The following is a 16,100-nucleotide window of genomic DNA, read 5'->3' as shown; positions in this document are numbered from 1 at the left end:
TTTTTTTTTACTATTTTTCTATTTTTTTTTTGTTTTGTAATAAACATATATGTGCATTGCAACGACTTATACAACTTAATTACGCAGTCACCTAAATGACTTACGACTCAGGTATTTATTCAATGACAGTGTCAATTAATTTAATAGATTTCTTAATTAACTCATATGAAGATTTAAAACAATCAAGACTATTATCTCTGATATATTACTCTTATGTTCAGGGAAGTAGAGGGACAGCAGAGGCTCCTGAAAATTTTAAGCAAACTTTTACTTCAGATTAATTTAGAAATCCTGAGGTTCCAGATTTGCAAGTTCCGATGGTTTGATACTAGTGAATGACTGTCGAGTCGAACGACTTCGAAATATGGCTACCAAGCCAGATACCGACGTCGGTACAACTTATTCAAACATGGCTCCAGCCTTTGAAACTCAGATTTTTTTTCTGTTCCAAAGGCGCCCTTGACCGAAAATAGTACAACTTCTCGAATTAACGATACAAACAACATGGCGAACTGCATCCCCTTCTCGATGGGAGGACCACCAACCAGCGACAATACACCGGCATAGTTTCCGCCGACTTACAACAAGAATGATCTGCACATGCTAAATCTTCTTCCAGAGCTCGTCGCATATCTCAACTGGTGGTGTCGTGTTCTCAAACTCGAATTTCTCCATCCTCCTGTTCTGGTGGATAATATCTGATCATAGCTAAGGACTTCCATACAGCCATAGCTTTGTAGGAAAAGATGATATAGAGTGCAACACAACCACTAAGCAGTACAGAATATGTGAACGTTTACAGATTTTTTCTATAAATAGAGGAAACGGTAACAGATTGAAAGGATACTTCCCGAAACCTTATCCTGGCCTTCCAAATTTGGGACGATATTTGTAACTGACATGCACATGGAAAGCATACGTCTGCATGAGAAGTGTAGTCAGTCGCTTCTTTCAACTCAGAAATAGAGTAAGCAATAGAGCAATACTGCTAAGGCATAAAACTCACTAAGCAGGCCCGGTTTAAATTTGTTTGAACAAATACTATCCCAGTGTTTTTTTTATCAATGTTTGAAACATTGTTACCGGAATCACTAAAATCAAGGAAAGCTAGTGCAATCACAATGTACAAAGGGGAGGAAAGATGAGGCAGGGCAGGATAGTAGCTCAGTTCAGCAAGTGGACTTTTCCAGAATTCAAGCAGCAGAGCACTAGTATTTAGTATTATTTGTTGTATCTAGCTCTTCTAGGATGGATTTTTAAAATAATTTCAGCATCCAGACAGTTATCAAACAGACTACATGTATGAAAGCTAAATGCCTGATGTTTCATCAGTAACATTGTGAGCAATTCACAACTTACTTTGCTTTCTGCGTGTCTTTCTTTTTCTTCTTGACAGCATCCGTTCTTTCTTTTATAGAAACTCTTTGGTGGTCTAGGTCATCAAGCTCATCATGTAGCACTGTGTTGATAGGATAATGTACATAAGAACATCAAATTCTTAATTCTTAAGATAAAATTTTCAGAAGAACACAAATTCTGAAGCAAGAACTTATCTTAACTCTTCACGAAGCTGCTTCTCTTCCTGCAGGTTTTCTTCCATCTTGCTTTCCAGTGCATTAAGTTCATCGTCAGCAATGGTTTCAACTTTTGCTTTGTCAGTCTTTTCTTTGCAGAAGTCAGTTTCTTGTTAATTCTTTCCCAATCTGAGGCCCTTCTGTTTTGATAAAGATATATGCAGCAAAGATTTGAATAAGTGTGTGCCTCTATGACCACAAACAAAACAGGATACACTACCATGAATTTTTAGGCTAGTATATTCACGAATGCATTGAATTCAGAGAACAATGCACACATTAAGCTTGGCAGTGTTCAAAAGATGGTAGTGGGTTGAAGAAGGGAAACTGCTACAGGTGCTGTGGCTTGGAAGCAGAACATCTTTGATGAATTCTTGACAGACTACCCTCTGTCAATTGTAAGCTTCCCAGGTAATTGATCACCAAGACTGACAAATCTAGAGCTGGTTCTAACAGTTTGGAAACATCCAGAACAGGTTAGCTGGCTACTGGAAAAGGAACACACTACAGTGCTTGGTATGGGAGAAGAAAATCTTCGATAGTGCAGCTATAATAGTGTACCTTTACACTCTATTCTAAAGTAAGCTTCCCAAGTAAATGGTCACTGAGACAAGGTATACCTGGAGCAGAATCTTTAGTTACATTTGCAGGTTTAGACAGGGTTCTAGCTTGTAGCTTGTTTCTACTCACGAAAACCACATACGCAAATGAAAGGATTTCATCAGCCGGTCAATGAACAATGATGATCAGAGTCAATGACGAAATTGATGATTTGAATCATGAAATTGATGATATGCCCTGTTTCCTTTGCAGAGCTAATGCCCTTTCATGTAAGATTCAAGTAATTCAACCCAAATAAATTACTGAAATTAGTAGCGAGATTGGCCGAAATCCCCCCCAAATCTAAACCAGAAAGACGCCTATATCAACCGAGGAGAAACACTGAAAAACGTCAAAACAGAGCGAAATAAACCCCATTTCTCCAGCAGGACAGGGGACAAGCGGACCTTTGATCTTCAGCTCGAGGTCGTCAGCCTCGGACCGGCAGGCGGACAGCAGCCTCCGCGCTCCGGCGCCGACCCGCGCGTTGATGTCGCGGTCAGTGCTGACGCGGAGGACGCCCACGAGATCGTCGGCGTAGGAGAGGAGTCTTCCCACCCCCTGGCTCTCGCCCGCGCCCGCCGCCATCAGACGACAGGCGACGGGAACCCTAGCTCCCTAGCCCCCACCTCTCCCGCCTGCGCGCCCGGTGCCGGTGAAGAGAGACGCAGAGGGGTCCGCCTGCGTAGGTTAGGGAGTGGGGATGTACAGCCGGCGGCCGCGACAACGGCTACTGCCCTCGCTTTTGCCGCCGGCACGTCGCCGCGATGAACGGGGATGGGATTGGACGGGACGGCTCCTATTTTGACGGTGTTTGGGCCCACTCAGAACGGATGCGGGTCAGGGAACGGCAACGGCATCCATCCCAAATTTCGAATGGAGTTCCGCTCGACTTCGGCTTTGTTTAGTTCCAAAAAATTTTGCAAAACAGATACTGTAGCACTTTCGTTTATATTTGACAAATATTATCCAATCATGCACTAAGCTCAAAAGATTCGTCCCGTCAATTTCGACCAAACTGTGCAATTACTTTTTATTTTCGTCTATGTTTAATATTCCATACATGCGTCTAAAGATTCGATGTGACAGAAAATATGAAAAATTTTGCAAAATTTTCAGGAAAGTAAACAAGGCCTTCCTCGACATATGGACACCAAAATTTTTTTATCTCCAATCTAAACAGGGTCTAACAAAATAGACGAAATATCAAATAAGGCTCAGACAAGTACTACTGAAGTATTAGGCCAGTCTCAGTGGGAGTTTCATCTGAGTTTCATTCGCATTAAATAGGCACATCACACAAGAACCTCAAGAGATCATTTTGATTACAATTGCAAGGTAATTTAACGCAACACCAATGGCCTCGGCCTCCGCCCTTAATTAATTGCCGAGGGATCTGACGATGAGCATGGCCACCACGGTGAGGTTGTCAGCGTCGTCGTCCACCTTCCGCAGCGGCAACTTGCAGTTCCCGCCGGCGCCGCCGAACGCGTCCTCGCAGTCGGACGCCGCCTTCCGGACGACCTCCATGTCGAACACGTAGCCCCGGAGCTTCCCCGTGGCGAGCGCGTGGACGGCGCTGTGCACGACGTTGAGCGCCTCGATTGTACCGCCGGCGGCACGTGACGTGGCCAGCGCGCGCCGCGACCGCTCGGGCCAGCCTCCCCGCCGCTCCAGCGCCTTGATGGTGGCCACGGCGGCCGTGTAGTTGGCCAGCGTCAGGTTGGTGGCGATGGCGGCCAGGCCGCGCGCGTCGGCGCCCTCGCTGCCGAGCGCCGCCTGGAGCGAAGACACGCAGAAGGACGCCAGGTGCTCCTTGCGCTGCGCGCCCGACGTGGCCTTGGCGCAGCCGCGCAGGTCTGGTCCACGGTCTCGGAGGCCAGCGCCGCGCGGGAGCCGGCTAGGACAACGACGAGCAGGAGGAGGGGAACGGAGACGGAGACAAGCCTCGCCGCCATCGTCGCTTGCTGGGAGGGTGCGTGTGCTCCTACTGCTAGACCTTAATTTGCCTGCAAGCTTTGGATGGGTTTTTTAGCCATGTTGGGATGTTGAAACTTTGGCAAGAGAGTTCTCTTTCAGGACTTGTTTAAAAATTTGTAAAATAGTATTTTTATTTGTATTTAACAAATATTATCTAATTATGGACTAACTAGGCTCAAAAGATTCGTCTCGTAAATTACAGATAAATTATGTAATTAGTTATTCTTTTTATCTATATTTAATACTTCATGCATATGCTGTAAGATTTGATGTGACGAAAAATCTGAAAAATTTTTATAAACCTTTTAGAAACTAAACAAGATCTCATTTATTCATGATGATAGCCTGATAGGCTAATCGGAGATTGCTGGGCGGCGGCAGTGAATGCTTTCTGTATCCTAGACGGCTAGACTCATCATATAGCTATAGATTTTATACTCACTAGGGGCTATTTAGTTGGTGAAATTTTTTAATTTTAATACTGTAGCACTTTGTTTGTATTTGATAACTATTATCTAATTATGGACTAACTATTTATTTCGTAAATTACATATGAATTACGCAATTAGTTTTTTATCTATATTTAACGTTTTATGTATGTGCCACAAAGATTTGATATGACGGAAATTTTGAAAACTTTGTAAAAAATTTCACTAACTAAACAGCCCCCGTTTCTCAAAATAAGTGTAGTTTCCGCCTTCGGAATAATCATATATTTTAAATTTTGAACTAAATATGTATAAAATGTTAATATCTATAGTATATAATTAATATTATTAAATATATCATTAAATCTGGTTTGTAATAAACATATTTGAAGATACAAATGTTATTAGTATTTTCAGAAATTTAACTGAAATTAAGAAAGTTTTGATCGGCACAAATAGTATAGCGGCATTTATGTAGTAGCGCCGCAAATGCTCTATCATGTGATTAGTGGGAGTATAGAAAGGTTTTCTAAAGTCAAATATTTTAAAGTTAACTAAAAAAATGTAAACAAACTACTATAATTTATAGCACCAAATTAGTATCATTAAATCCAATAGAAAATATTTTGTATTATACGTATTTAATGTCATAAATACCTTTTATATACAAATTTGATCTAATGTAAATAAGTTTGACTCAAAATAATTTTAGGAATTAATTTATTCAAAGACAGAAGAGAAAAGCAATAAATATACGTTTAGATAAGACCATCTAAATTCATAGTTTCTGAGAAAAGAAATCAATGACTATTTTCTTTATTCTAAATTAAATCAACTTCTAGAGTTATTTTAAATCAAACTATTCTGAATTTAACTAAATTTAATAGTTTATAGAGAAAAAGGGGTAGAAATATCGATGACACTAAATTAGTATCGTTAGTTAGATACATTATGAGGCATTTTTACGTATAATGTGCTTATTTGGTGTAGATGTGTGTGATTCAATATTCATGTTTTAGTATTATTCGGTATCATTCAGTATTTGTTTAGTATTTCGTAATCTTAAGTGTAGTATGAGATAATATTGAAGGTTGTTCAGTATATTATATATATATATATATATATATATATATATATATATATATATATATATATATATATATATATATATATATATATATATTAGGTATAACTTCTAGCGGCTGTGGTAGTATGATACTCAACTCTAGCGGGTCTAGCTAACAGTTAGCTTTTATTATTTGCTATTATTTATATATTTATTAGTCCACCTATTAAATACTATTACCTAACCACCTATTTCTCTATCTATTAGTTGCTATTATCTATCCACCTATTATTATATATACTTATATCTATTCACCTATTAGCTACTATTATCTAATTTGGCTCGACTGGCTCTAGAGGTCCAGCTAAGCTAATATATTATTTATATCGGTTTGGATTCAAAAAGAAATAATCATTATTTCCTTTGTCTTAAATTTAGAGATGTTTTCATGTTTTTAAATTTATCTAGACGGAGCCTGAGCTAGGAATAGCATGTGCAGGTGCCTTTGTTAGGCCTTGTTTAGTTCCCACCAAAATCCAAAAAGTTTTTAAGATTTCCCGTTACATCGAATCTTATGGCATATGTATGAAGCACTAAATTTAGACGAAAACAAAAATAAATTACATAGTTTGCCTGTAAATCGTGAGACGAATCTTTTAATCTTAGCTAGTCTATAATTAGACAATATTTACCACAAACAAACGAAAATACTATAGCAGTGAAATCCAAAAAGTTTTGGCATAGTTTGGCTAGAGGTGTTTTGGCTTCGGTCCGCGCCCTGCTTAAAGCAGCTAGAAGCCAGGCCCCGGAAAAAATGCTCCACCCTTTATTTCTCGTGGGCTTGGCTGGGAAGGGCGCACTCAGTTGTTTAGGTTTCCTTCACCTTTGGTTCGCACCCGCTGTCACCGCCGCTTGCCTCACCAAGACCTCCTCACTCTCCATCGTCCCCCGCTATATGCTCGCCTGCTGCCACTGTCTCCTCTAGCTGGTCGCATTGTCTCCTCGCAGCGGCCGTGATGGTATTGGAGCAGCATCGGCCATCAGCCATCAGCCACAGCGGATCTCATCTCACTGCCCAGCTAGAGGCCATCACAACGTCGAGCTCGGTCATGCACGACACACCGTCTTTCCTCTGTCGATCATACTCCTCCCTGATAACATGCCTACGTACCTCTTGGATCGCGCACTCCCACCGCGCCACCATGGCCTTGTTGCCGCTGCCGACATAGCTGGCCACAACGATGCCGACACCATGTGGTGCAGCCGAAACGCCAGCACCACACCCAATGTGTCAACGGTGAGCAGAGCGCTGCTCGTCGGACAGAGCCTCGTCATGGCCACCGGCACCGGGAGCCCGAGCGGATGATGCTTCGCGTGCAGCAGCGCCCTCGCCGGGCTCATCGCTCCACGACCTCGCATACAGGGAGAAGGAGAGAGCACGTGCGAGAAGAAGGGGGGAGCGTGTGGGCGCGGCGTGGTTACCGGACACCACGGGCGGGAAGGCCTGGTGTTCTCTCTGGATTGCGCATTCAACCTATTCGACAAAATGCCTACAAGAAGAGAAATGAAACAGCTGGTTGGTAACTCGACCACTTGCAAAATGAGTTTGATCGAGTCTGATCCTGAATCTCTTCTCTCTGATATTTCTTTCAGCGTCCTTTGTTTAGGAAGAACGTGCCAAGGAACTCCCTAAGGAAGCCATTGGTTCGGAGGTGAATTATGTCACTTTGTTCTTTTGCTTCTTTGTTGGTTGTGGAGTTGAGTACAAGAAGTGGATTTTGTTTCCTTCGAAGCAGATTTGTGGCAGATTTAGTCTCTACAATTTATTCCTACGTAGATTGGTCTTAAACCAGGTTATATATGTATCATATTGCTGTAATTTATGTAAAACATAGAAAGTCTTCATCTTTTCCACTTCTCGACAGCTTACATTGATTATTGTCTGATCAAAAAGTTTTGCAACTATAAATAGTTTGTATAAATAAATAGTGGAGAAGGATATACTAGATTTCTTTAGTTTCTGGATCAGGGCTGATGATATAAATGGCAGCTTAAGCAATCGGATGCAAGCTATCGCTACTAATGTTGTCATCGTCGTCCTGTTCGGCTGGCTGATTTTGTTTTTAGCTGTTGCCGATGTTGATTTGTTGTGAGATTAGTTAATGACAAAGTGGACAGAGTGTTGGCCTTCGTGTGCGTCGATCTTAACTTTAAATATGAATCATGTCACTAATTTATTCCCAAACAGCAAAGCCAACAGTGGGTTTAGTGTTTTGGCTTTTGAATTAGAGAATATACAAGAGGATAGGAAACAAGACAGTGTCACATGCATTAATGCCCTTATGATTTCAGAACACATGAATATTGAAGGTGCTGCATTTGAATGGTTCATAGGAAAGAAGCTGGGATATTGGAGGAAATAGGAAGGGAACGGAGCGGTCTGGAGATTTCTTTGGCAAACAATAAATGCTCTGGACTTCTCAGAGATAGAAACGGAACGAGGCTAATCCCATATTAATATTTCCCTGTAAATTTGATAAAAAAATGTGTTGTGTATGATTTTGATAAGTCATCAATATGATGTTCCAAGCGCTTTTATACAGAGGGAGAGAAAAACAAAAACCTAAGGATTGAAATTCTCCAAAGCACTACAGAAACCCCCTGTACAGCAACGGTGCTCGCCTGGCATATTATTGTTCTTGTTGACTGATCAGCGTCGTTCGGCTGGTCTCTGACGCCACTCCTTGCTCATGATTTCAGCAGGCAAATGGCGCGCCCCGTTCCTACATCCTGTCCAAAATTATGCCATGCCCTGTTTCTCAGCTTGGTCAAGTGATGGTTTCACAATTTGTTTACGAAGGCTTCATTTGGCTGATAAGTCATGGCACAAAGTACTGTTGGCTGATTTGTTGTGGGATAAAACCACTGCTGAATGACTGACAGATTTGACCGATAAGCTCAAGCGAACAAAGCGACATGTCCGCCATCGGCTGCTGAAGGTACGAGATGGTTTAAAATTTACATTTACAAGAGGAGAAAGAACAAATGTGAGAGATTTCAATATGATTTTATCAAGGAACAGAGAAAAAACTTCTTAAGAGCATTATTCCCATAAAAGTGAAGCACAAAATTAAAAAAATGGCATGCATTGTTGGATATTGTTCCGCATACAATCTAATGGTACATATTCTTTTTAAGAAAATGTTTAAGAGCATTATTTCCATAAAAGTGAAGCACGAATTTTTGAAAACTTATTTTTTTAAAATGGTAGCAAAACCTTCTTAAGAGCAAATGTCCATATTTATGGGGAAGTACGTCGAGCATCTCCAGCAATCCTCCTTTTCTAACCTCCAAGGAGAAAAAACCTTCTTAAGAGAATGTCCATATTTATGTCCACCTCTTTCCCCTACAACCTCCGCAATCCTCCGCGCACAACCCAAATTAGCAATAGCAAGCCTGGTCCATTTTACAAGGCCATATGTCTGTATATTAGCACCACAAAGCTACTAATGGTGATAATAAAATGAACCACACAGGATTGATTGAACACTGAAATGGGTCCAAGAGAAACAAGGACACACATCATTTACAAAATCAGGTCGATTGCCATCAACATACCAATACACAGTGCAGATTTCTGAACCATGCAATTGGTAAGCCCAAGAAGTACACAAAGTAGCAGCTGGTAGAAATTAGGATGAGTAAACATTTATACATCAGCTAACTTTCTGCCACCCAAAAGGGTCAAGATACCCAGCAATTTCCAGATGCGAGCTTGTCCAACGCTCCCGCCTCCATATCTGAGTAAAGGAACAAGGAAACATGTTAACATCAGGACAAGCATTCATCATCCTGAAAATTGTGTAACATTCACTAATTTCTATAAAACAGTAAGAAGTCAAACAAGGAGAGTTACTTGCAATGGAAGTACAGTCAGTTTTAGAAGCAAAAAATCTCTTTGGTTCAATTGCGGACATCTCAAATTAAGAATAAGACGACAATGTGCCAAGCTATCAGCCCTTCAAACAACAGCTAAGGCAATATGCCTTCCGACAAATACTAAACAAACAATTATATATTGCTAAAATTACAAAAGGGTAATATTTTACCAAAAACAGTACATAAATGGAATTGTGTAAACTACTACAACAAACCTACAGAGTACAAGAGGAAGGAGGAGCGTAGAGTACAAGTACCAAATCTGGAAAGGAAAAGGCAATGGTACAATAAAAAAATCTATATCAGTTGAAAGAGCCACCAGACCATCTAGTACTGGCCGAGTTCATGCATTGATTGCATGCCTATCAGACATTGATCAAATAGCTTGGCCAAAAAGAAGCCATCCACCCAAAATATGTTGGCTTTGCAACGTGAGATCAAGATAAACTCACTAAAACAGCATAGGTCCTTGTATTTTCATAATTAATGGACGTGGGATTATAAACATTGAAGTTTGTTGATCAATCAAAAGCTGAAAGTTCAAACTCAAACCCAATATGGAAACGGGAGAATTTACCCCCCCCCCCCCAAAATAAAGTTAAAATAAAAACAGAAGTATGAAACTCTGATTCAACAATGAACGGTCAAATTTTTTACCTGTGCTCCAATAGTCCAAGTTTCCGTATTAGAAGCTACTAGCTTCATCAGTGCTCGCTTTCAAGTACGATGCTGCTCTGATTATGTAGACCTGCACCACTTGCACAAGAAATTGCTTGGTCAGCATTATTACAACCATAAATTTCTCCTAGCTAGCCGTTGAGAAAAACAGATGGTACTGGAACAACATGATAGATAAGAGGCCAGGTTTGAAACAAGACAAATTTGTATTTCTTTCTAAATAATCTTTGATTCCATAAATTTCAGTTATTGTTCAGTTCCCTGCAACACTCAGCCACCATGCAAGTTCCACTGATGATTAAGCCACGTTCTTGCTATGCAAAGTAGATCTCAATCACCTTGAACATTGTCCGCTCGATCAGTTGGAAGACCAAGCAATCTCCATCAAGCAGCTTGTGGTCGACGACAAAACCTCCCCATCCAGTGCTGAGGGCAGCCTTGGATGGTTGGTAGAGCATGCAAAACTTGTCATCCTCCTCATCCACCAGGGTGATCCCAATACACAGTGCAGATTTCTGAACCATGCAATTGGTAAGCCCAAGAAGTACACAAAGTAGCAGCTGGTAGAAATTAGGATGAGTAAACATTTATACATCAGCTAACTTTCTGCCACCCAAAAGGGTCAAGATACCCAGCAATTTCCAGATGCGAGCTTGTCCAACGCTCCCGCCTCCATATCTGAGTAAAGGAACAAGGAAACATGTTAACATCAGGACAAGCATTCATCATCCTGAAAATTGTGTAACATTCACTAATTTCTATAAAACAGTAAGAAGTCAAACAAGGAGAGTTACTTGCAATGGAAGTACAGTCAGTTTTAGAAGCAAAAAATCTCTTTGGTTCAATTGCGGACATCTCAAATTAAGAATAAGACGACAATGTGCCAAGCTATCAGCCCTTCAAACAACAGCTAAGGCAATATGCCTTCCGACAAATACTAAACAAACAATTATATATTGCTAAAATTACAAAAGGGTAATATTTTACCAAAAACAGTACATAAATGGAATTGTGTAAACTACTACAACAAACCTACAGAGTACAAGAGGAAGGAGGAGCGTAGAGTACAAGTACCAAATCTGGAAAGGAAAAGGCAATGGTACAATAAAAAAATCTATATCAGTTGAAAGAGCCACCAGACCATCTAGTACTGGCCGAGTTCATGCATTGATTGCATGCCTATCAGACATTGATCAAATAGCTTGGCCAAAAAGAAGCCATCCACCCAAAATATGTTGGCTTTGCAACGTGAGATCAAGATAAACTCACTAAAACAGCATAGGTCCTTGTATTTTCATAATTAATGGACGTGGGATTATAAACATTGAAGTTTGTTGATCAATCAAAAGCTGAAAGTTCAAACTCAAACCCAATATGGAAACGGGAGAATTTACCCCCCCCCCCCCCCAAAATAAAGTTAAAATAAAAACAGAAGTATGAAACTCTGATTCAACAATGAACGGTCAAATTTTTTACCTGTGCTCCAATAGTCCAAGTTTCCGTATTAGAAGCTACTAGCTTCATCAGTGCTCGCTTTCAAGTACGATGCTGCTCTGATTATGTAGACCTGCACCACTTGCACAAGAAATTGCTTGGTCAGCATTATTACAACCATAAATTTCTCCTAGCTAGCCGTTGAGAAAAACAGATGGTACTGGAACAACATGATAGATAAGAGGCCAGGTTTGAAACAAGACAAATTTGTATTTCTTTCTAAATAATCTTTGATTCCATAAATTTCAGTTATTGTTCAGTTCCCTGCAACACTCAGCCACCATGCAAGTTCCACTGATGATTAAGCCACGTTCTTGCTATGCAAAGTAGATCTCAATCACCTTGAACATTGTCCGCTCGATCAGTTGGAAGACCAAGCAATCTCCATCAAGCAGCTTGTGGTCGACGACAAAACCTCCCCATCCAGTGCTGAGGGCAGCCTTGGATGGTTGGTAGAGCATGCAAAACTTGTCATCCTCCTCATCCACCAGGGTGATCATCGTATCACGCTTCGGCAGGTACTTGCAGAAATATGTCGGGAAGCCCTGCGATTTCACAAGCCCACCAAACAAGAATTTACCTCGATGGGGGATGAACTAATAATAAAAAACAGCAGGACGTGTCGAACTGAAGCTTCCTCTACTTTACCGGCCTGAAGACTCCGGTGACATGGAACAGTGTCATGGGCAGGGTGAAGACGTGGAAGCTGGAGCCAAGCTTTTGCACCAGCTCCTCAGCCTTAGAGATGGCATACCCAGTGGCGTAGCCACAGGGTATGCCGGGTATGCACCGGCATACCCTGCAAAACAGGACAGCAGTAGTGTATTAGTGTATATATATATACTACTTTATTGTATATATGCTGTATTTGTTAAAAGAAAAAAAAAGAACAAACATTCCTCGACACCATCTTGTTTAGTTATTTAGCAATGTGTTTTTTAATATTTGTACAGTTACGAAGAGAAACTTGGATATTGCATCTAATTGTTCCCCTGATCTAGTTGAACCTTCTAATCGTTCAGCTGATCAGGTTGAACTAGTAGTTGAAGTGTGGTTGATCTGGTTGACGAAGATAATATATGTCTCATGAGCCGTACTATTTCGGCGAATGAACAATACTTTTCTCTCACAATTAATCGACGAATAGTACTTTTAGCCATGACTTTTCAGTAAAGCGAACATAATAAAGCATTTATGTCGATTCAAAATGTCAAATAAAACAGTCTGAAAATAGCAACGTAGGTATATTTAATTATCGATATGGTTTTTGAACTATTTATATTGTATTTAGTGAATGGTTTCAACTTAATCCTTGAATTTAAGCCTTATTATGTTACTTAGTGCATGTATATACTAAATCGTGTTGCAATTGTTGCCAAATTGCTAAAATAGATGTACCGAATTGTATTGAAATTTTTTGTGCGGCATACCCAAAACTAAAATCCTAGATTCGCCACTGGGCATACCTCCTCTCGTCCGAGTCCTGGTAGCTCCTCTCCTCGTCCGAATCCTGGTCGCTCCTCTCCTCGTCCGAGTCCTGGTCGCTCCTCTCCTCGTCCGAATCCTGGTCGCTCCTCTCCTCGTCCGAATCCTGAATCACATTGATTTCAAAACCGCGATTTGTTGTACGAAACAAGGAGAAAAGATGAAATCCATTATCTATAGTAATTTCTACGAGACTATGACCCTTTCACAATGACCTCGCGGTACACAGGCTTCTCATTCTCAGGGAGGTTGGCGATTCGGCCGGACCGCCGTAGCGGCTCCGCGGTGGCGTTCCGCGGCACCCGCGCCTTCCGCTTCTTGGCCTACAGGATCAAAAGCCGAGTTTGGATCGAGCATACCCAGAGAATGGCAGAAAAGAAGGCATCTAGCGACACAAGAAACAGCCCGGCCATCATGGCTGTCGGTCAAGAAAGCGGGACTCACCGACGAGGGTTTGACGGCGGCGGCGGCGGCCTCACTGACGGTGGCGGAGAGGTGGTGCAGCTGCAGCTCCTCCAGCTTCCGCTTGTTCGCCTCTATCTGCCTCCGCCGCTGCTCCTCGTACGCCACCGCCTCCGCCATCTTCTCCACTTCGATTTCTTCGAGCGGTTTCGGGGAGCAGAGCAGAGCAGACGACGCGGCGGTAGCAGAGAAAAAAAAGAAGAAGAAGAATGGCCAAATAGGGTCCCAGCTCGCAGCGTCGGCGGCTAGGGTCATCCGCGCGCTCGAATTTCGAAATCCTCACGCGGGAACTGCATCCTTTACAGGCGGGGTCCACAGGTGTGGCCCCGGGCTGTTGACCGGTCATCCAGGTGCCGCCACATGGGCCAGGTGGTCAGGTGCTTTGGCTGTGTGGGCGCGGGCGGTCAGAGTTGGGAAGCGCGCGTGCACGGGTACGAGCGAGCGGCGCAATCTCCACGCTTCACGGGTTGGTGCTGTGGGGCCCAGCGGTCACAGCAGCAGAGCACATTTGTGCTCGGCCCTCCGGCAATCGTCGAACGTTAACGGTTAACCGGACACGCCGTCCATTCCCGCGCACGCGTAACGAGTTACCAGGTACTCCCTGCGCTTCCAAAAAAACAAATATAGATAATTATATTTTAAAAAATATTAATATTTATAATATATAATTAGTATCATTAGAAAGATCTTTCAATCTAGTTTTTTAACAAATTTATTTGAACATACAAATATTGCACGTATTTTCTATAAATCGAGTCAAACTTGTGGTACGCACACCAACGACGATAATTAAAAAGAGATAGAGAGTACGTACGCTATCTTTTTATTTCATTCTTTTTTTTAATTTGTTTTTCTTTTCTTTTTTTTTCTCCTTCTTTTCTTTTCCCACTAGATCGTTGTTGTTAGTTTTCATCTCTTTTTTTTTGTCTCATTTTTCTTTTTCTTTTTCTTGCTATATTTTCTTTTCTTTAATTTCTTTTTATTTTTTTTCTTTTTTCATTTTATATTTCGTTTGGTTCTTTTTCTATCTTTTTTTGTGCTTTATTTTTATTTTTCTTTTTTGTTTTATATTATTCTTGTTTTGTATCTTTATCTTTTTTTTCTTATTCCTATTATTTTCTTTGATGTTCGATGTTCTATTTTTTTTTTCTTTTCATTTTGTTTTTCCTTTTATTTTTTAATTATGTTTTCTTTTATTGTTTTATTTCTTAATCTTTCTTTGTTTTCTTTTCATTTTTTCTTTCTTTTTTTTCATTTTATATTCCATTTGGTTCTTTTTTTTATCTTTTTTGTGCTTTATTTTTATTTTCCTTTTTGTTTTATATTATTCTTTGTTTTGTATATTTTATCTTTTTTCTTATTCTTATTGTTTTCTTTGATGTTCACGTGCTGATGTTCTATTTTTTATTTTTTTTCTTTTAATTTTGTTTTTCCTTTTATTTTTTAAATTATGTTTTCTTTTATTTATGTTTTATTTTTAGTCTTTATTTGTTATTAATCTTTTCTTTTTTTGGCGTCATTCATTTTTTTGTGTTGTGTGTCTAATTATGTTTTCTTTCATTCACGTTTTTACTTTTAATACTCCTACTTCTTTAATTTTCTATTTTCCTTGTCGTGCATTATTCGATTTTCATTTTTCTTTTTTTCTATTTTATGTCTTTATTATTATTTTTATTATTTCAGTTATTTCTATATATTTTTACCATTCTTTTTATTTATTTTTCTTTTTTTTATTTTTTATGATGTTCTATATTGTTTTTGTTATGTTTAGATAAGTTCACGTGCTACATATGTGATTTTTTTTATGTTTTTTTTATGTTCTCATGGTATAGATATGATGTTTTATAGTGTTTTTTACGATGTTCGCGTAATATACGTGTTATGTTTTATAATGTATTTAGTGATGTTGATATTATATATATGCGATTGTTTTTTAATATATTTACTGATGTTCGATAATGAATTTAGTGACGTTCATTTAGTATACATGTGATGTTTTTGTGATATATTTAATGATGTTCGGGTAGTATATATACGATGTTCTATAATGTATTTAGTAATGTTATATGGTGTATTTACTGATGTTCACTTAGTATATATGTGGTGTTCTATGATGTACTGAGTGATGTTTATTTAATGTATCTGTGATGTTCTATAATATATTTAGTGATGTTCCGTGATGTATTTAGTTATGTTCACTCAATATACATGTGTGTTCTGTGTGTATTTTTTGTAATGTTCACATAGTATATATGTGATGTTTTAGGTGCTTTTTGAATGTTCATGTGGTATATACATGTGATGTTCTATTTTTATTTTTTGGTAATGTTTACATGGCGTGCATGCAATATATTTTTGATGTGGATATCATATAATTTTAATGTTCTATGATTT

General features: G+C 39.8%; 2 protein-coding genes and 1 pseudogene across 7 annotated transcripts; all 3 read right to left on the bottom strand.

Moving 5' to 3' along the window:
- Positions 319-3,020, bottom strand: LOC8082174. The gene is made up of 5 exons (XM_021455751.1): positions 2,582-3,020; positions 1,554-1,683; positions 1,360-1,461; positions 848-921; positions 319-698 (listed from the first exon to the last, which is right to left on the bottom strand). Exons 1-5 carry the CDS (start codon positions 2,760-2,762, stop codon positions 604-606), a joined length of 582 nt encoding a protein of 193 aa, XP_021311426.1. The 5' UTR covers positions 2,763-3,020; the 3' UTR covers positions 319-603.
- On the bottom strand, positions 3,384-4,178 carry LOC8082173 (annotated as a pseudogene).
- Positions 9,168-13,873, bottom strand: LOC8082468 (B3 domain-containing protein Os06g0194400). 6 transcript variants are annotated; one of them, XR_002450988.1, is made up of 9 exons: positions 13,689-13,873; positions 13,460-13,567; positions 13,226-13,350; positions 12,408-12,558; positions 12,248-12,304; positions 10,604-10,750; positions 10,245-10,335; positions 9,364-9,448; positions 9,168-9,285 (listed from the first exon to the last, which is right to left on the bottom strand). XR_002450988.1 is itself a non-coding variant. In XM_021455874.1 (8 exons), exons 1-7 carry the CDS (start codon positions 13,824-13,826, stop codon positions 10,273-10,275), a joined length of 789 nt encoding a protein of 262 aa, XP_021311549.1. In that variant the 5' UTR covers positions 13,827-13,873; the 3' UTR covers positions 9,168-9,448; positions 10,245-10,272. The 6 variants fall into 6 exon arrangements, 2 of the variants coding, with proteins under 2 accessions (XP_021311549.1, XP_021311550.1); XR_002450989.1 differs by having other exon boundaries at positions 9,168-9,448; positions 10,245-10,343; XM_021455874.1 differs by having other exon boundaries at positions 9,168-9,448.

Source organism: Sorghum bicolor, chromosome 3, assembly GCF_000003195.3.
Source record: "Sorghum bicolor cultivar BTx623 chromosome 3, Sorghum_bicolor_NCBIv3, whole genome shotgun sequence".
NCBI lineage: Eukaryota > Viridiplantae > Streptophyta > Magnoliopsida > Poales > Poaceae > Sorghum > Sorghum bicolor.
The sequence above is the reverse complement of the archived record's forward strand: the minus strand, read 5'-3'. Positions and strand labels throughout refer to the sequence as shown.